General features: G+C 43.1%; 2 protein-coding genes across 3 annotated transcripts in view; one reads left to right on the forward strand and one right to left on the reverse strand.

The window, feature by feature from the left end:
* The window catches only part of LOC147615304 (uncharacterized), a 49115-nt gene extending 39127 nt beyond the window's left edge, over positions 1–9988 (forward strand). The window contains exons 12-13 of the mRNA XM_086778981.1: positions 8146–8253; positions 8820–9988. Coding sequence (XP_086635107.1) covers positions 8146–8253; positions 8820–9952 — 1241 coding nt within the window. The 3' untranslated portion in view covers positions 9953–9988. The remainder of the gene's footprint in view (positions 1–8145; positions 8254–8819) is intronic.
* Positions 9989–17285: 7297 nt separating this feature from the next.
* LOC147615305 (cullin-3A-like) lies at positions 17286–21468 on the reverse strand. 2 transcript variants are annotated; one of them, XM_086779380.1, is made up of 3 exons: positions 21031–21468; positions 18281–20331; positions 17286–18166 (listed from the first exon to the last, which is right to left on the reverse strand). In XM_086779380.1, exons 1-2 carry the CDS (start codon positions 21189–21191, stop codon positions 18288–18290), a joined length of 2205 nt encoding a protein of 734 aa, XP_086635506.1. In that variant the 5' UTR covers positions 21192–21468; the 3' UTR covers positions 17286–18166; positions 18281–18287. The 2 variants fall into 2 exon arrangements, with proteins under 2 accessions (XP_086635506.1, XP_086635505.1); XM_086779379.1 differs by having other exon boundaries at positions 17827–20331.
* Positions 21469–23990: the final 2522 nt, after the last annotated feature.

A 23990-nucleotide genomic window follows, 5' to 3' on the forward strand; every position in this document is an offset into this window, starting at 1 on the left:
GCAGGACACCTTTATCATCTCTAAAGGTTTTCTTGAGCCTGTCATGATTCGGGGGGATAGGAGCATTCTTGGCGTTCCTATGATTTCTCATCTCCAGGCCCGACGAGCTATATGCAAGGGAGCAGAAGGAGCATTAATTTATGCTCAGACAGCTTCTATCTCATCAATAACCGCTGTCTCATCATCTTCAATCCCTCAGTTAGCAGATCTCCTTTCTCATTGAGACATTTTTAAGGATGATCTCCTACCCAGTATCCCATAGTTAGCAGAACCTCCTAGCAAGTTTTCCTCGTCTTTCCAAGACTTTCAAGGGCAAGCTAGAACAGCAGTCAGTTCTCAAACATTTGAAACATGTTCCTTATGGACACATTTTCACAGTCACCACAGACCACCAAGCACTTAAGTGGCTCCTGACGATGCCAAGTGCCCAGTGGAGTGCTCAGCACACTAGACAGGGTCAGCTCTTCCACCAAGTTGGAGGAATGATTAAGTACATCCCTGGTCAGCATAACCCAGTAGCAGATGTTCTTAGTAGAAAGACCAGCATCCCGACCAGTCAGGAGTCTACCATTCTCAACATCTCTGGAAAAGACTTAGAAGCTCAGTATGTCGATTCCGCAAAGTTTGGTACTCAACCCAGTTTGGCCCTCAATTTTGACCCTGGCCATCATTCAGCTCACAGACAGGCATGTAAGTTTAGACGAGATATCCACTTCAAGGAAGGGGATTGGGTCTCTCAGTGCATCATGAAACAAAGATTGAAACAAGTGGGCAAACATTGTCCCAAGCTTTCATTCCGTAGTTTTGGCCCTTTTCCAATAGTCAAAAAGTTAAGTGATGTCTCCATGAAGTTAAAGTTGCCTGCCAGTTGGACAATGCATGATGTTTTCCATGTTTCTTGGCTAAAACCATATGTTGGTCGAGAAGTGTTTGATGTTTCAGATGAACAGCAGCCAGACGTGGTAGACGAGGCAGAAGTGATTGAGCCTGAGCAGATCCTTCTTCATCGATGGAAGCATGGTTCCGGTCGACGGATTCGTTAGTTCTATACGAAATTCCGAGATCGAGGTACCCACGAAGCCGTATGGCTCGACGAGAAGTTCTTCCAGGAGTACCCCCAGTTATTGGCGGACTACTTGGAAGCCATGAACGTGCCGCCAAGCTAATCAGGAGGGAATGTCACATGCACTCTGCACTCAGTGCATGGTGACAAGATGGCTCATCATCAGAAGTGCAGCAGTTGTACAGTTTTAGAACCCAATAGGATGATATTTGTCGTACGCCGTGACCCCATTGTACATCCTCAGTCCAGGATAAGTCAGGCACAAGCTACGTAGGTCATTCCTCAGCCTTAGTGGGTCAGTCAGTCAGTCAAGTCCCTTAACCCACTTGGAGAGAATCATTCATGCATGTAGAGTCAGTAGAAGCCTTAGGGTTTGCATCAGAAAGCACTCTGCATCCTGCATAATATGCATTCATATGCCTGTGCATCATTTAGAACATCCCCGAAGCCTTAGGGAATTTACTGGGATTTATCTGGTATTTTTTCCATATTTATTAGTATTTATTTAGCATTATTTGCATTATTGGGCATTTATAAATATAAACTTTATTAAATGACCAACCTCCAGTTAGTATAAATAGGCTTGCCTAGAGCCTATTTTCTCATTCAGTCTTCATTGTGCTAAGAGCTCTCCTCCTCCTTGCTTTCAGCCCAAGACTAATCCAGCCCTAGAGCCCATAAGCTTGCTTCTCCAGCCCCTTGAGAAACCATAGCTTCAGCCAGCCCTAGGCGCCTGCCTTCAGCATCATTCAGCCCTGAATTCAGCATCAGTTCAGGCCCAAAAATCAGCCTGCAGTACCCTGCGTTTTTCTGTCCAGCAGCAGAAGACCTCTGCGTTTCTGTCCAGCAGCCTCAGTACCCTGCAGTTTCTGTCCAGCAGCCCCAAAACTGCTGCGTTTCAGTCCCTCAGCACGCCTACAGGCCTGCATTTCTGTCCACAGCAGTTTCCAGCCCTGAATCAACAGTCTACAGCAGTTTCCAGCCCTGAATCTGCAGTTTGCATCAGTGTCTAGCCTTCTGTGCATCATCCATACATGCAGCAGTCATCTGGTGAAGGTAACACAGCATTCATAAGTGTTTTCAGCATTCTAACATAGTGTAGAACAGTCCACCTTCTTCTTCTCTCACCCTCAGGTGTGCAGCCCTTCCTCATGCCCTTGGGAAGAGTGCATAGGCTCGAGATCGAGTCATCGAGGTGTTTCTACAGCAGTGTACAGATCAGCCACTCTCCGATCCTCCGAGATCTTGCGTTTGGCTTATCTACAGTCCATAGTCATTCTCTCTAAAGAAATAAAGCAAATACTATCTCGTTATCGGGATAAGGGGCCCTTCAGTGGGTAATTCGGGACCCAATCTGGTGTACAGTTCTCATATATCTCTCTCTCATCTCTTTAAAGTTTGAAGTATGGAAATGGATTGCTAAACTCACGAAACTCAGGATACAGAAGACGGTGTGAGCATTTGTGTGACAGGATCTTCCAATACAAAGACTTCCGCTGCATATCACATTGGTATCAGATTCAGATTGTCCACACACACTGTATCCTAGCGTGGGGGCATCCTTGGATGGTTAGATTGCGTTCCGGCACGACCACCGACTTCCGCATCATGTCTACAGGAGAGAGTACTCATCAGCCGGAAGACGTCTCCCCCGAAGGAGACCTCATTCTTCCGCCTACAGCAGACACCATAGCTCTTCTTAGAGCTCAGAACCAGCTACTCATGGAGCGTCTCCAACTCTTGGAGGCAGCAGCAGCACGTCCTTCTACACCTCCAGCAGCACCCGACTACATCTCCCTCTTCTTTCAGATGGAACAACAAAGGAGAGAGGACGAGGCCCGAAGGAGAAGAGAAAAAGAAGAAAGACGGGACTATGAGGAAGCCCAACGTAGGATCGACGAAGACCGGCGTCAAGCTGAACTCGCCACTCGGGGACACCAACGTGAGCTTGATCGAGAACGTATGTTACTCGAACACCAACAGGAAAATGAGGCCATACACTTGAGGTATCAGCAGCTCTCCTCAGTCTCCCCAGTCATAGGTGTCACCAGCTAGCAGCCCGCAGCAGCATCAACCACCATCATTCGCAGTAAACCAAATTTCAGTAAGTATGATGGTAAGTGTGATCATTCATCAGTTAATCAATTTGTTCATCAGTTTAATGCTCATTTTCCATTAGCTAGGATCACAGACCCACAAGACAAAGTCCACTTAGCGGCTCCGCATCTCACTGGTGAGGCAGTCACTTGGTGGCAGCATTGGTCTAGTATTCATACTGACCAGGCCACAGGTGTCACAGCCTTTGACTGGGACATCTTTGTCCATGACCTGAAGACCAGATTTCTCTCGCCCCAGTACATGACCGGTCTGAAAGATGAGTTCTATGGACTCAGACAGAACGGATCCCCAGTGCTTCAGTTTTCCGGTAAGGTTATTACTTTAGCACATCAGTTAGGGTTATCTGAGCAGGCTAAGATGGAGCAATTCATTCGTGGATTGGACTCTAACATTCGGTTCACAGTTCGTAACTTTGAACCAAGTACATATGACCGGGCTCTGACTCTCGCTCAAAATGAAGAAATGAAGATGAACGGAGGCAAGCCCAAGCAGTCATCTCAGTCCAGTACCAAACCCCAACAGGGGAAGGGTAATTCGTCTTCTAAAGACACTAAGAGAGACAACAGTCCTAGCTCTAGTTCCAGGGGGTAAGGAATCCAAGCCTAAGAAGACCCCTGAGGAAAAGGCTCAAGCAGGCATCACTGGAGGCTATCTTCCTCCAGAGGAGCAAAGACAGTATCAATCAGAAAACAGATGTTTTTTCTGTCATACCATTGGGCATGGTAAGAAGGATTGTCCAAAAAGACAAGCGGAGCAAGCCTCCAAAGAGCCTTCTGCCACAGTTGCCGCAGTATCCCCCGCTCCTCCAGACTTGCCTGCTACCACCAATGCGGTTCAGATCTTACCTTCTATGCATTCTGTGCCATCCATGGTACTTGATGCTAAGTAGGAGGGTGAGGCAACAACCACACAGAAAAGCCTGATCCGACCTTATGGCTCTGCCAAGGGCCGACAGTTCATAATCCTTTTTGACATGGACAGTTCTGAGGACGCCATCTCTCCCCAATTGCCTACCAACATGAGCTGTACCTTAGTGCTCTATCATTTGGAGGTAGACGGGTTTACACCTGGTCTCCGCACCCACATCTCTCAGAAGGCACAACAGTTTTCTTTTCAAGTTCAAAAGGCCTCATTCCAGCGAGATTTCATTGTCTCTCCTCTTTTGGGATGTGACATGATCTTAGGAATCCAGTGGTTCCGTCAGTATGAGCCTATTCCCAATTGGGGGCAGGACACCTTTATCATCTCTAAAGGTTTTCTTGAGCCTGTCATGATTCGGGGGGATAGGAGCATTCTTGGCGTTCCTATGATTTCTCATCTCCAGGCCCGACGAGCTATATGCAAGGGAGCAGAAGGAGCATTAATTTATGCTCAGACAGCTTCTATCTCATCAATAACCGCTGTCTCATCATCTTCAGTCCCTCAGTTAGCAGATCTCCTTTCTCATTGAGACATTTTTAAGGATGATCTCCTACCCAGTATCCCATAGTTAGCAGAACCTCCTAGCAAGTTTCTCTCTTGTCTTTCCAAGACTTTCAAGGGCAAGCTAGAACAGCAGTCAGTTCTCAAACATTTGAAACATGTTCCTTATGGACACATTTTCACAGTCACCACAGACCACCAAGCACTTAAGTGGCTCCTGACGATGCCAAGTGCCCAGTGGAGTGCTCAGCACACTAGACAGGGTCAGCTCTTCCACCAAGTTGGAGGAATGATTAAGTACATCCCTGGTCAGCATAACCCAGTAGCAGATGTTCTTAGTAGAAAGACCAGCATCCCGACCAGTCAGGAGTCTACCATTCTCAACATCTCTGGAAAAGACTTAGAAGATCAGTATGTCGATTCCGCAAAGTTTGGTACTCAACCCAGTTTGGCCCTCAATTTTGACCCTGGCCATCATTCAATTCACAGACAGGCATGTAAGTTTAGACGAGATATCCACTTCAAGGAAGGGGATTGGGTCTCTCAGTGCATCATGAAACAAAGATTGAAACAAGTGGGCAAACATTGTCCCAAGCTTTCATTCCGTAGTTTTGGCCCTTTTCCAATAGTCAAAAAGTTAAGTGATGTCTCCATGAAGTTAAAGTTGCCTGCCAGTTCGACAATGCATGATGTTTTCCATGTTTCTTGGCTAAAACTATATGTTGGTCCAGAAGTGTTTGATGTTTCAGATGAACAGCAGCCAGACGTGGTAGACGAGGCAGAAGTGATTGAGCCTGAGCAGATCCTTCTTCATCGATGGAAGCATGGTTCCGGTCGACGGATTCGTCAGTTCTATACGAAATTCCGAGATCGAGGTACCCACGAAGCCGTATGGCTCGACGAGGAGTTCTTCCAGGAGTACCCCCAGTTATACTTGGAGGAAAAAGCCATGCAAGTGGAACTGGATGCCATAGAGAAGAATAAAACTTGGGAGTTGGTTCCGAGGCCATCAAAACGGTCAGTCATTGGTGTCAAGTGGGTCTTTAAGACCAAGTATACATCTGATGGGTCGGTGGACAAGCACAAGGCCAAACTTGTGGCTAAGGGCTATGCTCAGCGACCTGGCATCGACTATGAGGATACCTTTGCACTGACAGCAGCAAGAATGACCACGATTTAGACAGTTCTTGCCCTTGCCTCTACTCAGCGGTGGCGTGTATATCAAATGGATGTAAAATCTGCGTTCCTTAATGGTGACTTGTAGGAGGAGCTGTATATTGGCCAGCCTCCAGGCTTTGAGGTTCCGGGATCAAAGGGGATAGTTTACAGGTTGCGGAAGGCCTTGTATGGTCTTAAGTAGGCTCCCAGGGCTTGGAATCAAAAGATTGATTCCTTCGTTCTACGGACAAGATTTCAGAGATGAGTTGCAGATTCTTTCGGGAATGTGGTTTGGTCACGCTGATTATCCTTTATGTGGATGACCTCATTCTCACTGGCGGTCATGTGTAGCACATCGCAAGGCTGCCTTGTCAAAGGAGTTTGAGATGACCGACTAAGGCTTACTTCACTTCTTCTTGGGATTGGAGATTTGGCAGACCCAGAGAGGGTTCTTTGTTTCTCAGCAGCGGTATGTTCATGAGTTGTTGGAGACCTTTGGGCTGGAGAACTGCAAGCCTATTACTTCATTGATGGGCCCGAACACCAAACTTACAATGAACGATCCTTGTGAGCAGGTTGATGCGTCTCTGTATCGGAAGCTTGTTGGTTCATTGATTTGGTTGCTGAACACCAGATTGAACTTGAGCTTTCCCGTGGGGCTGTTGAGCTCATTCATGCAGATGCCTTTGAAGACTCATTGGGACACAGGATTGCGGATCTTGCGGTACCTACAGGGTACGAAGGATCTTGGACTCTTCTATGACACTAGAGAGGGAACGACGGATGGAGTCAGACTCCAAGGTTGGAGTTACTCAGATTGGGAAGGAGATCTAGACACGAGGAGATCTACATCAGGCTACAGATTTACCCTCGGCTCAAGAGCTATTTCATGGAGCAGCAAGAGGCAGCCAACTATTGCCTTGTCGTCTACAAAGGCAGAGTATTGGGCTGCTTGTGGTGCTGCCTTGCGAGGTTGTGTGGCTACGGAGCTTGCTTGGCGAGATTGGGTTTCCACTGAAGGAACCCACAGTCATCTAGTGCGATAACCAGAGCTGTATAGCTATTGCTCAGAACCCGGTCTTCCATGCCCGGACCAAGCACATAGAGATATGTTCATGAGAAGATTTTGGCTGGTGACATCTTGCTTGTTTATTGTTTGACGGAGGACAATGCGGCGGACCTCTTCACGAAGTCTCTACCTCAGGCTATGCTCCGGTAGCACTCCAGCTCACTGGGGTTGGTTCCACATCGAGGAGCTGAGAGGGGATGTTGGCAGTCATCTCCTGTTTGTATAGTGAGGGCCTTTGTTGTGGGTGTGCCCGCCCAAGAGACCTTTTTTTTCCCCCATTTTTTCTATATTTCTCCCTATTTTTCTGGTCATTGGGGTTGTCTTGCTCTGGCTGACTGCACTTGTCCTGGCCGACTGGATTTTGTCCTGGCCAATTAGATTTTTGCTGGCCGACTGCATCTTTTTCAGTCGTGGACATCTCAGGCTGGCTGTCGGCTGTTTTGACCTGGCTGTCAGCTTTTTTGACCTGACCTGACCTGTTTTGAGCTAGCCTTCCACCAAAGTATGAAGCTCAATGTATCTTCATTTGAAATCCAATCAAATTCGACTTTGGATAATGTAATCTTAGTCCTTCTAGATAAAAAAAATAGAAGGTAAAAAGATAAATCCCCGCCTTTTCTGGCCACATTCCAAAAAGAAACCACCACTCATTAGCAAAGTTTGTCGCTATGTATTGGCAAGAAGGGTGGCCTTGAACAAGTATGCTGAAAGAAGGCTTTTAGTCAACAAAAGTCCAGAGAAGAAATTAACTTTGTGCAAGCAAGCAAAGGCGAATACCAAGCCAAGGAGCATTTGTTTTGTTTTGCATTCCCAACGTTGAAGGGTGGTGGATTTCAATCTTCATAAGAGGATCGCATAAAAAGTGCTACCAATCCAAGGGTTAGCACCAATAATACTAATAAAATAAGGGTTTGGTTTCACACTACCTCTTGCAAAAACTCATAAGACCAATTAATGAGGTCAATTTCATGCCCCCAGTGTCTTCAGGGTTTTTGGGCGTTCTGGAAACCCTCCGACATTCATATGACTCAAACAGAGCCCCTAAACATTTAATCTGACGACTTTAATCTTCCTTAAACTTGGCCTTGTAAATTTGGATTACTTCCTTATTCTAAACGCATGCTTTGCCCCTAAAAGTGCTTGATTGCTTAACCAGCATATCATTTTCGTTGATTAGTAAAACCAGTCAGCAACTAGGAGTTGGAGCTTTCTTTTAAGGCTCTGCATAACAGTAATGATGATCTGAGATACATATATTGACCGCTTTCTGTATCTTTTCAAGTCTAAGAATTGTTCTGGGTGTTTTTGTTTCTAGGTAAGCTAACAACTGAAGAAGTTCGAACAGCACTAATTAAAATGCAAGTGGACCTCAATCCTGTAGAGTTGAAGTCATTGTCGTCTGCTTTTGATACTGACATGGATGGTAAGAACTTTGTATTACATATCTTCCGTTATTCAATGCTGGCTTGAATGCCTTTGAAACCTGCCTTCCCAAAAGCTCACAAGCAAGTGGCATGTAGAACAAACTAGCTATTGTCAAAATGGTGACTGTTGAATAATATTTACTGTACCTTTGTTTGCGTTATGGCATGATCTTTATGAATCCAAGAGGCCCAGCCTCGAGAGGCTACTGGTCCCCGACAGATCACTAGACCAACAGGTCATTGAGCTGCCTTGTTGAGGCCTCAGGCAGTGGATGTCTTCCCTCTTGTGATCAGATCAAGCTAGAGAAAAATTTCAAGACTCAAGCTCTTGCTTGAGTCTTGGGTTTGCGGGATATTGCAAGTCACATGGTATTTTTGAGGGGTGAGTGCCAAGCATATTTAGTGCCTTGTGCTCCAAGTACTGTGCTGGCTATGGTTGCACGTTCACTTTTGTGTAGACCTTGGAGTTGTAGAGGTGGGTGAGGAACTGGAGAGAGAGAGAGAGAGAGAGAGAGAGAGAGATAGAGGTTCTCGTTAATAAGACTGCTCAGTGCCAAATTAACAGGATTTGTTGACTACCAGAAGCTGCTACAGGCTTTATCTCCCTTGGAGCGGAAGAAGCATTATAATCCAATCAAATTAGACTCCCATGTCATATCGTTGTGCCTTAATCAATGGGTAGATAGACCTTGGCCTGGTGCATGTGTAAAATCTCAAAGCAGCATAAGAGTTGGTACAGGGTATAAATCAAAGAAGGATCCAAAATCTACTGACTCTGATAATTCTATCAAATCACAAAGTGCAGAAACGGAAAATGGAAATTTTGTGGAGAACCTGAATGTTAGGTGTGAACGAAATTCTCATGTAAAGCCAGAAACCCAACCAACTGTAGAAACAAAGCAAGCAGAGAAGCTTGTGTCATTGGATTCAAGTCCTCCATTTGGTATGTCCTTGGGTGTAGAATTGCCTGCAAAGAGTTGTAAGTTTCCGCTGCAACTGGGTTCGCCATTTTGGCCGGATGAAAAGGCTTTGCAAGCTCAACAGACCCCAAGAGTGTATCTTTCACTTCCACAAGATTACAAAGAAACACCGCAAAATCCAACCAAGCCTCTGTGTGATGATGAGAAAGCATGGGAAAAGAAAGTTGGGGGAACCTTGTTTACAGGGGAAGGGAATGTGGTAAGCCATGGGTCATACATTCATGGATACGACTGGTCTCAGCCACCACCACCGACTGCAAGAATGCCGTCTAAGAAAAGACGGGTTGTGAGGTCTCAAAGCCTTCCCAATTTTTGCTATGTACCGGAGATGGAGATGAGAATATCCACTGCTAGAAGTGAGAATTTCACGACAACATCAAAAGCCTCTAACAGTTTGAAAGATGTGAAGAGGCCAGTGTCAGCATCTGTCACACAAAATGCTCGAAGGCCTATGGCAGCGTCGTATATGCAGACATCAAAAGTGGGCCAATTTTGCTCTCCAAGATCAGTCCTTATGTCACCCATGTCATCTAGGTCATCATGGTCACCTAGATCTGGATTTTTCTCTTTTGACTCCACACCAAGAACTCGAGAGCTCTTTGGAGGGAGTATCTCTGCTCGGGAAAGCCTTGCCAGCAGAAACCAGGCAGAGAGAATGTCTCAAAAATTGCAAACAGTTAGAAAAGAAGATGCTGCAGCAGTACGATCATTATTTTAAAATACCACAATATCATAGTGGCATCAAAGTTTTGTATTCAAAATGTCAGTTATGCATGCATGTTGCACCTTTTAAAGACCTCGTTGCAGCAGACATGAGATGTCTGCTGCATTTTGCTAATGCTGGTTGAATGCAAATCCAATACATGTTCTCTGTGCATGCTGCTTTCGGTGCCACCATACAAATTCACAAGCAAGACCTATCAATGCTCATAAGCTCATAGTCTTCCTCCTAATTCATACACAGTTAGTGTGATTGTGTTACCTCTTTGCCTTATCAAGAAGCGAGCATCAGATGCTTGACCTCAACCCAAAGTGATGCAGCTCCAGCTTTTCTTTTTGAAAACTTTCTTCTAATTGTAAGGCTGAAATGGCCATTCTGGAACCATGGGGTAATGAAGGAGCCATCTTTATTATGCACTGATGACTTATCAAAGATCACGTATGATATTGATTGCTAGTGTAGCATTCACATCTCAACATGCTTTCTAAGAACATAAACCTCTAGGTAGGCAGGTATGAGACGCCAGCATGTAAAAGTAATGTAAAAGTAGCATTCAGTACCCTTTTCAAGATCACAGAGAAATGCACAGGATTCCTCTCTGGACTCTGGGATCTCGTCAGTAGTGGATGTGGTTCCAAGAATTATGGGTATGATGTGGGATGTTGTGTCTATGAGAAGTCTTGAGACAAGTTTGTGGATATGTAGAAGCAAGTTAATGTTTCGAGGTCATGGTAGGGGCTCCTCGGGGCAAAAGTCTCTTGGGGTGTGCTGTGGTTGGTGTCCTTGTGTCTCCTTATTAATGTGTCTCTATAGTTTGGCTGTGAGAAACGTCAGCTCTTGGGGTGTGCTGTGGTTGGTGTCCTTGTGTCTCCTTATTAATGTGTCTCTATAGTTTGGCTGTGAGAAACGTCAGCTCTCAAAGCACTCCATGCAAGCCCATGCAAACATGCCAGCTTCCGTAGCCCTCAAGCATGCACATTTGGAGAAGATGACCACAAATAATAGAAAAAAATAAACACACACTCCTAATTGATAAAAGTGCATGTACGAACACATAGCGGTGCAATAGAGATACATGTGAAGGGGATTCACTACCCTGAGGTAAACCAATGACAATGTAGGCTAGGAACATTTTGAGCAAATTATAAAGTAGTGTGGCAGCTGAAAAATCAATAGTAGAATGTCTTAGTATGAAGGTTGTTATGCTTTTTAGTCCATGTACCTTGCATCATCATCGCTTTCACATGTACGGAGTACGGGCAGTTGCAACCCTATTGAGTCTAGCCTGCATTGTTGCGTTTACATGGAACTTTGGCATGCAAATACCATACCTAAGTTTGTATATTGGTTCACTATGCCCATTGCTTGGCTACCATATATAAATGTGTCTCTCTCCAAACTTCAACTATCTTGTGCAGATTGCTATAACCTTGTTCTTCTTAAATTCATGCTCAAACCCCTTTCTCTACAAGGCATTGAAGGTATGCAAGAAAATGATATCATCTACACTTCCACCAAAACATGTACATGCTTCTGTGACTTAGATTGTGTACTCTATCAGAAGAGAGAAGAGAACAGAGAGAGGTGACAGAGGCTGGACACGGCCTATAGTACTTAAATAGAGGCATGCCATGCAAACAAAGATTGGAGTAAGTGTCTCTCGATGCTGGAGTACCTCGATAATGAGGGTGGAGAGAGCAATGCTCTCTCCGTTTTGTGTGAGGAAAAAGTGTGAATGGTGTGATTGATCTCTCTCAAACAAATGGGAAAAATGTGTGCACATAGTGGCATAAGCTGAGCATTCCAAGCAAGCATGTTGTTCCATCTCACACACACCAAGAGGACAAAGCACACATGCCATTTGGGACTTTAATTCTCGATTCCATCGTCCAAGCCCACTTTGTAAGTGGCATTATGCATGCCCATGTCAGAGGCTTGCATATGTAAGGAGGAGCTGTGATCTAGCACGAGCATGCCAAAGGCAACATTCGTTGGACAAGTAGGAGGTGGTACCAACAAAAGCGGGAGCTGTGATCCTGAATCAAGTTGCCATGGCATTCAATCTCTCTCTCTCTCTCTCTCTCTCTCACTCTCTCACACACACACACACACACACACACACACCCACACACTCACCAAGGATCAACTAAGAGCACTGATGTACCCAAAAGTCAAATTTAACTTGACTTCTAAGTTATATACTGCATATGATGTTGGGACACCAAGGGTATGCAATGGGTCATCCCTCTCACTCACACACACACACTCTCTCTCACATTAAGGGTGAAAGGGCATTCTAGCAATGTGGAGGCGCCCAGCAGGTGAGCACCGATATTCAATGTGGTATTCCGAGTACAGGAAATGGGCGAATAGAGCACGGGCAATGCTGAGGATCGCATGCTATGGGATGGGGGAAGGTAACAAAATTACCTTGACAAGGATGATGTTTGGGATGCTCTTTGAAGCTTGTATACCTAATATCCTAACCATTTGTTTTCGTTAGATGAGCCAAGGTCAAATTTGATGGTCTGCCTACTGAATTCATTAATTTGAGCAATCTTGTCTTTTGTTATGAGATCAATGTCATAATTGGTGTTGTATTTGCATAGTTTCATATATAAATATTGAGTCTCATTATGCTTATAAGTTTTGGCTTCACACACACACGCATAGAGTTTTGCCATTTGATGAGGTTGAAAACTGCATACAAAAAAAGATGTGGATACCAAAAAAACATTTTGAGAGCAAACTACTAAGTAAGTGCATAGACTAAATTTAGAGAGTTACTTTGGGTGACTCTCTCTCTAATGAAGTGGAAAAGTTGATGGTCTTTCCCTTACTAGGTGTTGATCTATCTCTCTAATGAAGTGGAAAAGTTAATGGTCTCTCCCTTGGTATTAATCTAATGACATCCATGAACAAGACAATCATGTATGCATAGCAGCACAACAAGTGAGTCTGTTGCTTTGTTTCCCAAACTCACATGTATTTCTTTTATGACTTAGATCCACTTTTTATGTGCAATTACCTAGATAGTGTAATGTGGCACGTGTTTTATCACATAGGAGAGGCCTTTTTCCATGAATAAGATGCTTATGGTTAAGACTAATCCATGATGTGTAGTAACAATATTTGGAGCCAACTTCACTTCCCCAACTAGCCAAACATTTGTGAGAAAAGAAATTCTTCATCAACAAAGAGTCAAAATTTGGGTCTTTTACGGTAGGTATCATTAGGTGTGAATATACCTCCCTCCCCCACCCCTCCCAAAAAAGTAAATCAATTTGTGTTTTCCAAAGAGCCAAATAGCTTGCCTTATGTGTTTTTGCACTTTACAACTTGCTTCTCATGGTATCCAAAGGTAAATTTTAAGGTTTGAGTATCTCCTCTACTAGCCCTTGCATCCCACATACCTTGCAAGGAAGGCTCTCTATCTCAAGAGGGAGGAGTAAGGTGTTAGTAGTTTAACTTTGAAGAAGTTTGTGTAATTGCAAGAGCTTGATGGGAAATATCACCATGTTTGTACATGATTATAGAGTAGAGATCAAGATAGGATAAGGATGAGATAAATGTGTTATAGGCTGAAAACATTTGCCTGAGTTTACTTTAAGAGCTCATCTCCCTTTTAATTGATTCTTGATACTCTCTATTATTTTCATTGATTTGCATGTTCCATTGTGCTTGGGAGTTCCCTAGCTGTCATTGAGCTCTTACTTGAAATCGAAGGTTCATGTTATGTGTGGAACATGGGAATGGGAAGTAGTGAGTTGTAAGAGATTAGCTTAAGTGTAGTAAAAAGTTTCACTAAGGCAATGAAAGGTTTTTATGGTGATTGAGAAGGTGAAATGATCAATGGAGATCAATGGTGAGATTATGTACTTACAAGTACGAGTCCAAATGGGAGGGAAATCTCTCATTGAGCTGCATATGGGAAGGGATTATGCACTACGAAGCATTTCCTTGGAGATGGATTCTTGCTAGAAAGAGTAGAGTAAAAGAAACTTGATTCCAAAAAATTAAAATAAATAGGTGTCAGAACATACTTTTGAGTCTCTTAAGGACCTTCATAAGTGGTCCATGCTAAGGAGTCCCCCAAGGGGCTCCTTGAGGACCCAAGAAACTTCTTGAGGAGCTTCACGGTCATCCTTTCCACATTTCTTTCACTCTTTTCTCTTCAAGATTACTAGCTAGGCTCACAAGTGAATCAAGGAGTTACACTTTTTTTCTCACACATCCAATAAACCATATAAGATCATGAGCATTTATGTAGGAAAAAAATGTTAAATGGGGAATAGTATCACTTAGTTCCAAAAGAAGACACTTAATTTACAAAGAAGGGCTTCAAAATTTATTGCCACATTATGGGTAAGGTTAAGGTTTGAAGTCTTACTTTTCTCAAAGCATATTCCAAATTTCCTCACAAGGTAAAGAGAGACAAAATGATGGGCCTTAACCACTATCAAAAAGTTCATCTTGGAGTACTCTAAAAAGGAGGTTATCTCTCTTTACCTTGTGTATGAAAAAGTTCATCTTGAAGTACTTCTCTAAAAAGGAGGTTCTCTCTGTTTACCTTACAAGGTAAAGAGAGACAAAATGATGGGCCTTAACCACTATCAAAAAGTTCATCTTGGAGTACTTCTCTAAAAAGGAGGTTATCAACAACCACCAAGTTTGAGTTTGGACGTGGATCAAATTGCAACACTAAACAATTTGAGACCACTTGCACTATGGTAGTTAATAAGTTCAATTCTCATCAAAAGGGAGAAGAGGAATTAATGTAACAAGCTTTTTAAATGTATCACCTAGGTGCAATAGCAGATTGGTATGTAGATCGAGTAGCCATAACCAAGAGTAGCATTCATCAGCAGGTTTCAACTCTCATGACTTCTGAACTAGCAAATTCCCTAACTTCTTGAAGTGGAGGAGAAGAAAGCTAGGCTGCGACACTACATCACCAAGGTTCATGATCTCATTGCCATGTGCTTGAATGATGAGAGACCAAGGGACAATGGCCATAAAGAAATTCATAACAGGCATCAACACCAAAATACTAAGAGAAGTCCAAAGGAGAAAGAAGTGGAAGCTTTGGCCACACTCAATTATCTCTTTTAAAAATGCGGTTATAGTGGAGGACAAGCTCGACTATGAGGAAAAGGACACACTGATGAAAAGTCTTCTTCAATATCAAAGTCCAATGGAAGGATGAAAACTCTCAAGATGAAGATGCAGTGGTGAAAATGGCAAAGGCGTTGGTGACAATGATGCAAGAATAATTCAAGGTAATTGGACAAACTTCCCTCAAGTTGCAAGCTCAACAACGTGATTGCATTTGGTGTTCAATATGAAATGCCAATCACACAACTAATGAGTATCCTTGCCACCAAACCTAATACTCTATTCATGAGGCCCATGGTTCCATACCGAGGGCCATAGTCACCCCAAGTGCAATTTCAGGAGCCCTTGCCAAGGGCTAGTGCATCTTATCTAAGGGACAAGAATGCCGACCTAGCAAGGACACCTATACTACCACCTTTTTTTTTTTCAAAAGCAGAACACAACTCCAATAGTCAACATATTAGGGGAGTTAGATAATGATAAGTATGATGATTAGGATCAAGACAACATTGTCTTTTATTACATAGAGGTCAAAAGAGGCAACCGCACTCCCATGTATGCAACAACTCAATATGCCCTTAAAAAGCCAATGGAGTGCCTTGGGAAATGAGACAATCATGGAGTTACCAAATCCCTAAATAAATTTGTAGAGTAGCAATTTCAACTATTGTGTAGGGATTATAGAGCAGACTATGTCTAGATAGATTGTCCCCTAAGAGCATCCTCTTTGGAAACATCTGCACAATCCCCAAGACCATCTACCTTTACATATTTGGAGTGGACAATAGAGCCACCACAAGCGAAGGGACCCAAGCAGGAGGTAGGCTGTGTGGTAGTCACTCTCTCTCAAGTGCAATAAATCGAGGAGGATAAAATAGCACAAAGGATAATGGGAAAGCCTAGACACACGACATCGAGACCAAATTACAAAGAAGATAGAGGAAATAAACAAGGCATCTCAAAATGGAAAAGTCACAATTGCGAAATGGAGCCATGGAGCTTATCCCAAATGCAATTGAGAAGAACAAGTAACTTAAGGTAGAAGACCATATCCTCTAGAAATCATCATAGGATGTGGAAGATCTAGGGAAGGGGATTGCCAATACTACCAAAAGCATAGAATCCTTTTAAAGATATGCCATAAGTGATAGTAAGGAGCCATTGTTGATGGCCAATCACGATATCATTGCTGTAGGACATTCCACCATAGACATCACAGCTAGGGAGGTGATGCAGCTATGGCAGCCCGCATTATTCCAGGATGTAGAGGAATATTGCAAAGCCTGTGATGTATGTCAAAGAGCAAATCATCCAAAAGTGTAGAATAGAATGCCACTAAAGCCAACCATTACTCAACAACCTTTTGACTAGAGAATAGATTCTGTGAGGCATGTAAAATTAACTACAAGAGGCACACAAACTAGACATATCAGAGCGGCCAAAGATCACTTCATTCAGCTAGAAGAGGCCAAGTAAAGATGGATTATGCCTCTGAAGCTGCCAAATTCCTCTATGAGAATGTGATAATTTTGCTTGATGTTTTATTGAATTGCTCAATGATCATGAAACCCATTTTGTCAACAAAGTCATGAAGGAGTTGGTGTCCAAGTTCATGTGGTACACTGTAAATCAACCCCATATTAACTGCAAGGCAATAGGCAAGCTAAGATCACAAACAAGGTCCTATGCAAAATCTTGACCATAATAACAGAGGCCAAGAGGCCTGACTTGGAGCATAAACTACAGCCAACGAATAGTATAGAGTAGACACCTTTCATATTAACCTATGGAATGGAAACAACAATGCCAGCAGAATTCCTAGTCACTAACATGTGGATCGTATGGAAGAAAGATTGGAGATTGAGAAGATTACAAGAAGAAGCCAGACGACTTCCACAACATGCAGGCCCATGTTAAGGCACAAGAAGTTGAAAGATTTAGGTAGCATTTTGTATTCCACACACCAAAGAAGTTGAAAGATTTAGGTAGAATTTTGTTTTCCACATAAATTAGAACATACCCTCCTCTATGTGTGCTGACTTGTACTTGCAAAACACACATTTGACCTTGTCAATCATCTATAATGTATCTGTTATGTACGATGCAATCAAGTGCACAAAAGTGCATATTGATCAAAATTATACAACTGATGGGTATCCTTGTACAAGCAGCACACAGATCTTTACTTTTCCTAAAATATAAGATGCCTTTCACATATAATCAAGTGGACATCGATTACAGACTAGAAAACCTCATTATATAAATACTTAGGATAGACCTTGAACCCTTACCCACCCAGCATGAAGCAAACTCAGGCAGGCTACTGTCCAATCACAGAATAATAAATTGGCAGGAAAGCCCCTGGTTAAGCTGGGCCACAAGCAAGCAGATGAGTGACCATTTCAATAACTGTCCCTTGGGTAAAACCTCTGAATCTAGAGATGCAAGCATAGCTATGCATTGCAGTCTTGTGCTCACTCAAGAGGTCATAAATCCAAGATAGAAGGGTTTATCACCCCAAAATCATGCAAAAGAAAGCAAAAACTTCATGTTTTGAAATGCACTGAGTAGAAACAAAACACTTTCATGCATGTCTCATTGTACTAGAGGCTGTTCTAGCAAATCCTCGCTTGGGACATGCAATGCATTCCTACTTTAATCCAGCATCAGCAGAGGCCCAGTTGGTGGCAGGAACACATTCATCACCACCTCGTGCAGAAAAAACAGTTTTTACATCGAATACATGCACCACTGTGTACACCAAGAAAGAGGCATATCCAAAGACAAATTGGTACAGTTCCTCAGAGTCAAGGACAATCTGCAGGACAGCACAAGTGAACCAAAATGGGCAGAGCTCAAAGCTCACTGCAAACTCCCATTGAGGGGACCTAAAGCTAGGTAAGGGAAACTGAACCTTTCTTTGCCAGTAATATATAAGGTCCTCTCTGCTGCTGTGCTGATTGTGTCACTTTTAAAGGAACCGTGAATTATGCCATGCTGCCGGCATCTTTTGTCTGGGTTTATTGCACAAGTTATCTTGGTTGACTGATGTGCTACTGGAACTCAGCAAACTTCTTGTGTTATGTCCTGCACCCTCTGATACAGGCATTCGACACTTAGCTCTAAATAAAACAAATTGCTCTTACAAAGATGTAGTTCAATACAAGCAAAGAAGTTATTTTCATGTAAATCAGAATAAATAACAAGTACCATTTGACTAGGCAAGGTAGCGATAAAGCTTCCTGTCAGTCTTATCCCTCTCCAAAAATTCACGCTCAATAAGAGACTCTATACGCTTCTTGATGACAGATGGGTTTGGCAGAAAACGGGCTTGCAGCTGTTTTGTCACCTCACTGACAATATTGTTGTGGTCAAGAACACGTCTAGATTTCATGATCCTTACAATTGCAGCTTCAATCTGAGGCTTCCTGTCTTCTTCAACCTTCTGTCGAGTTTCCTGCTTCTCTGGTTCACTCTCCTTTTGAGCAACAACAGTTCCAATCTTTACCTTGTAAAATTTGCTACTGAACTTATCATTGAAAATAAACACATCATCTTCACTTATGTCCTTACTCATTGGCTCCTTCCGAAGAACATTTTTGCCTTTTACACAAGCTAAAGACTGCAAGCTTCTTTTGAGATCTAGGGCTGGGATATCTGTAGCCTGTTCAATCTCTCTGTAGGTCATGCGATCCACAGAATTGAAAAACATCAGGATGCACATTTGGTAAGTAGAAACATTCAGCTCATGCCTCTGCCCTTTCCCAAAAGTAGCTTTGAGATCAGCTGTGCCCATATTGGTTTGCCAAGTGAGTCGCCGGCCTGTGTGAGTGGAAAGATAATATGTTTTGAACTTGTCACACACTGTCAAAATTTCTGTGGGAAGGTTGCAACTAGCGCCTGTCTGGGTAGGCCAGGAACCAGTAGTAAGAACTTGCACTGATAGAGTAGGACTGTCATTGTTCTCATTAGTTGACAACATTGCATTGAAACCTTGCATGGTGTCCTTTGACGTTTTCATGTCGGTAAACATGCCTTCCAGCTTGGATGTGAACTGGTAGCCACACTCCGTCTTCAGCTTCACAATCAGGCTCCTTTCTGCATCATCTGATACGCTTTTACCAGACAAGAGGCGCTTCGCAAGGTGCTGCTTGTAGTATTTCTCAAAAACATCCTTCTCTTGCAGGTATCGAAACAGCATCATCACTTTGTCCAATATGCTCTCCACATCTTCCTCACTAACCCCCTTCAAGCCTTTTCTCAACTTGTCGTCTACAAACAATGAGATAAATTCTGGAGACCTAGCATTGAGATTGATGAAATACTCAAAAGAAGAATTGAGTGCATTTTGAAAAGTCTTGTCATTATTGAAAGAAGCTGTGATGACTTTATCATATTTGTCTTTCTCATCCAACAGACACTGCACAAACTCTACTGGATCCTTCAACCTCTCTGGATCAGTCACAAGCTGCCTGCCAGTCTCACGCAAGTGAGCGGTCATAACATCCCGAACAAGTGGCAATCCTGTGGGAACCCGTCGAAATAAACTGTACACTCGTCCTAGGTCTTCATACCTATCATCTATCAACATAAACACAAGCCCTGAATTTTCCATCTCCACAAGACGATTCATATGGCTTGCAATCATCTCTTTCTCAACAACAGCAGTGATTTTGACTTCTGACTTGATGTCAAGATAATGTGATACCCTTTCAATCTCTTCATTTAGCCTTCTCTCAGCTTTCTTCAAATAGTCACCACAGTCACAGCACTCAATGAACTCTTGAGACTCCAGTTTGTAAAAGCCTGAGGCGGCTTCTAGGAATGGTTTCTCAAAATCCTCTTGGTATACAGAGAGACCAAGATCCATCAGCATCTTAGTGATATTGCGCATCAGGCCCCTGTTGATAACCTCACTGGTCCGCTCTCTATGAACAAGATCCAGAAGGGTATCCAGCAGCCGAACCTTGATCTTAGGGGACCTCACCACATTGTCTCTCCACAAATTCAAGCCAAGCTCATGTACAGGGGTCTTGTTGTAATTGGGGACATAGGTCCTGTCCATATACATCAAAATGTCCCTGATCATCTGCAGAGCTTTGTTGTGTTCCAACCAGTTCTTGTTCAGTTCCTCCAGGAAAAGTCCACCTTGTGCAGCCTCGACAGACCTTGCCATATCTTTCAGGTGTTGCGTCATGGTTTTCACCAGCCCAGCGTAAAGCTTATCACCATACTTATGGAGAACCATGTTGTAGGCATTCCTGAAAAACAGTTAGTGTTGCTACTGCTTTAGCTCTGGGAAAACAGACTGGATTAAAATAGGTGTACAAATGCATGATTAGTTATACCAGAAGGACAGAAAACATGAAAAACAAGCATCTTAACTAGTATTTGACCTTTAATCTTCATCTACTAAGTTCAACTAGAAGCATGAAGAATAAACTTAGAAAGTGCTTAACTATGCCTGTCAAAAAAACTAATAATCCTTGACCCTCAAGTCGAACACAAAATATGAGGAAACTCTTTCATCCAAATTGATCTCTTGACCAGTGCTTAACTATCCCTAAAACCAAATCATATACCTAAACACTAGCTGATTAAACAGTGCTTTACTTGAATATTCTATTTTTCTGAAAACTGCCACCAGAATAACTTGTTTAATGCCTGCCAAAAACTTTATTGGCCAAAATAAACCTGCTCTAGGATCAGCAGAACCCTGCCTTCATGTAAACCCTACATTGAACCACAGGACGACTGCCACAGGCATAGGCGTGTTTTCGAACCACATGCTTGAACTGATGGAGGTGGTGATGAGATGGTGATGATGGTGGTGGTGGTGGTGGTAGTGATGTGATGGTGGCGATGATGATGATGATGGTGACGATGATGGTGGTGGTGGTGGTGGTGATGAAATAGTGATGGTGAGTAAACATTATTCTACAACAAAGCAAAAAGCTTGCCTGTAGAGCTCCTCGAAACTGAGCCCGCTAGCATTGTGGTTGTAGATTTCGTGGATGGCATCGTCCAGAATCCTCCATGTCCGCTCTGCATACTTGGGATCGATCTCCACCTTGTGCTTAAACGGCTCGATCTTGAAGTTCTTCTTCTTTGGCAGGCTCATCTTCGGAGGCCTGCTGCTGCCAAACCCTAAAAATCACACCGAAGAACCCTAACCCTAAAAAAAATACACTGCCACCCCCTAGGAATCGCTCCGAATGGATCGCTCAGAGCGAAACGAAAACCCTGACCCTAGAAATCCCACAGACGCAATTGTGGATTTGGGCGATGATGATGATGACAGGGGAGGAAGTGTACATCGGACGAAACACGAACGTGCAAAGATAAGAAAAGAAATGTCATTTTGAGCTTAAATCTTATTCTTATTTACCAACTGCAATAACAAAATGTGCCTCTCACGACCCTCTATTTTGCACCATGGAAAACCTTTGGAGCCCAAGTTTTATTTTTATTTTTTTTAATTCCTTGGCAAGAGTATTGAGTACTACACATATACATGGGGTATAGTCATATTTGGGGTTTTACTTTCACTGACATATAGTGACACCTTATGTATATTTGGGACTTTCACGACCCACTTTTAGTAGGCCCTGCCAGATTGATGAGAGGATATGTAGCTTTAAGCCCTTCCTAAGAGATAGTGCTTCTGCCAGATTGATGAGAGGATATGTAGCTTTAAGCCCTTCTTGAGAGAGAGTGCTTCAAGAGCCCAATACTAGGCATGGTTATTCGGCACCTTAGTGATTCCGACAGCAATGTATGGGGCCTCTTTTTGGGGACCATATCTAAAAGAGGAGGATTAAGGGACTTCATGTTATGATGTTGTCACACACAATCTGGAGCAATCCATGAGTGCCTCATTCCATCATTCTTAGAGAGTTAGGAGTAGCACCATTAATACGATGCACACAATGTTTAGCAATGAGTGCCTCATTCCATCATTCTTGGAGATTTCGGAGTAGCACCATTAATACGATGCACTCTTTCAAACAATAACATAAATTGCCTCCACATCCTCGATAGATACAAGCTCCCAAGGATAGCGATGGAGGCATCTTGATAGCTGGCAAAGTAGGGACATGATAGAGCATGGTATGCAAGTGTCACTTGATGGTTCCTCACGCCGCAACAAGGGCTTCACATGGACCATTTGCCACCCTTCTAGTACAACCTAGATGGACCCTCCACCCACCTTCCCCTTCAGGATGTTAACTATGTCATCCACTTTGACCTCCTTGGCTTGCATACTCATACTACATGGTTTGCATCTCCAAAGATACCCCCAAAGATGTAGTTTGCATCTCCAAAGATACCCCCAAAGATGTGGTTTTACCTTGTATATCACACAAGATGGATTTACCCAAAGGCCTAGATATCTGCACCAACAATTGTCACATGCTATGCAAATGGTGATTGGGTAGATTCGAGTCTCATCTCACCACCCTGAAGGAGATGGGGTGAGCAAAGGGCATTTCTAAGGAGAACTGGATTTTTTAGCTTTGCTCTACGAAGGTTAAAGCAGCGCTACATCTAAAGATGGCCAACATATTATGAGATCCGATTGTCTTTTTCAAGATGGATTTAGCTCACTATCCAATATCATTGATGTCCACACTCCCTTTTTGCGAGAGAGCCATGCCTAGGTTTTGGACACCTCACAACCACCTATCACAAGGTTCTTCCAAGTGAGATGCAGGAAGGGACATTGGATTCCAAGGATCCCTCTAGGAGGACCAAATGACACATACAACTAGAGGGACTGTACCATCATGGCATTTAGGAGAGTCCCTAGACAAAGCCCAACAGTTGTAGTAGAGAGAGATGTCCCCCACCTAGGCAATGGGGATATTGAGAGCCTCTTCGAGGTCCTACATTCATCCATCTTGGACATTCTTGATAAATGATGATGATGATGTCTCCCTACTGCTATCCTCATTAAACCTAAATGAGCTACCCATGATGATACATTTGCTATCTCTTACACATGAGCCCATAATGTACATATACCGTATTCACATGTTAGTAGGGCATAGATAAGCTAGTTTTCTTTTCTTTTCTTTTCTTCTTTGTTTTTCCATGATTCAGTATTCTTATGGGTTCATTATACTACTTTTTAGTCTCATAAACCCATTGGGTCTTTTAAAGACATTAATATGACTCTCTCTCTCTCTCTCTCTCTCCGTTTCATGCATGCAGTTGTAAAGGCACCTCATTTGCATACATGCAGCTACAAAGGTAAACGTCTTCTCTCTCTCTCTCTCTCTCTCTCTCTCTCTCTCTCTCTCTCTCTCTCTCTCTCTCTCTCTCACACACACACACACACACACCACATACACATCATATGATGGGCCATATTTCTCCACTGCTTGTGCATGCTCCTATAAAACAGTGGACTAATAGCTCTCTCTATCTCTCTCTCTCAAGGAAGCAGCATCATAACGCAATCACTACCAAGCAAAGGCAAGGGACATAAATAAAACTTATAACACAATAGCCATTCTGTAATGATATCACTACCAAGTTTAGCATAGGGTGAAAAAATGCCATAAATTCTTACTAATCTACCACTAAGTTCATCTCCCTTAATCCCTTTATGCCATGGTTGAAGAAATAATCATTTGTACAAAGATGGCTTACCAAAGCTAGGGGGCAAAGAGCAAGACAAACGATGACATTTATGCCATCATACAAAGTAGGAGAAGAAACTACCAAGAATGCTTCATTATTCTTCCTAGACCTACTCAGAGTGTAGAAACTATAGCTCATGTGACCAGCCCCACAAGTCCTCAAAGGTTCAAAGCAATATCCTAGTTCTATGGAGGAGATGTGCAGGCTTGAAAAAGCCCAAGATTTGGTCCAAGAATGCGAAGCTCTGCTAGAAGGAAAACCACAAGCACTCCCC

This window comes from Cibotium barometz, chromosome 40, assembly GCF_041138505.1.
Source record: "Cibotium barometz isolate CiBa-2024 chromosome 40, ASM4113850v1, whole genome shotgun sequence".
Taxonomy (NCBI): Eukaryota; Viridiplantae; Streptophyta; class Polypodiopsida; order Cyatheales; family Cibotiaceae; genus Cibotium; species Cibotium barometz.

Coding starts and splice junctions, on each gene's coding strand:
- LOC147615305 (XM_086779380.1), bottom strand. CDS start 21,191: ATGAGCCTGCCAAAGAAGAAGAACTTCAAGATCGAGCCGTTTAAGCAC. Junction 20,332..21,030: donor AGTTTCGAGGAGCTCTACAG/GCAAGCTTTTTG, acceptor ACTGTTTTTCAG/GAATGCCTACAACATGGTTC.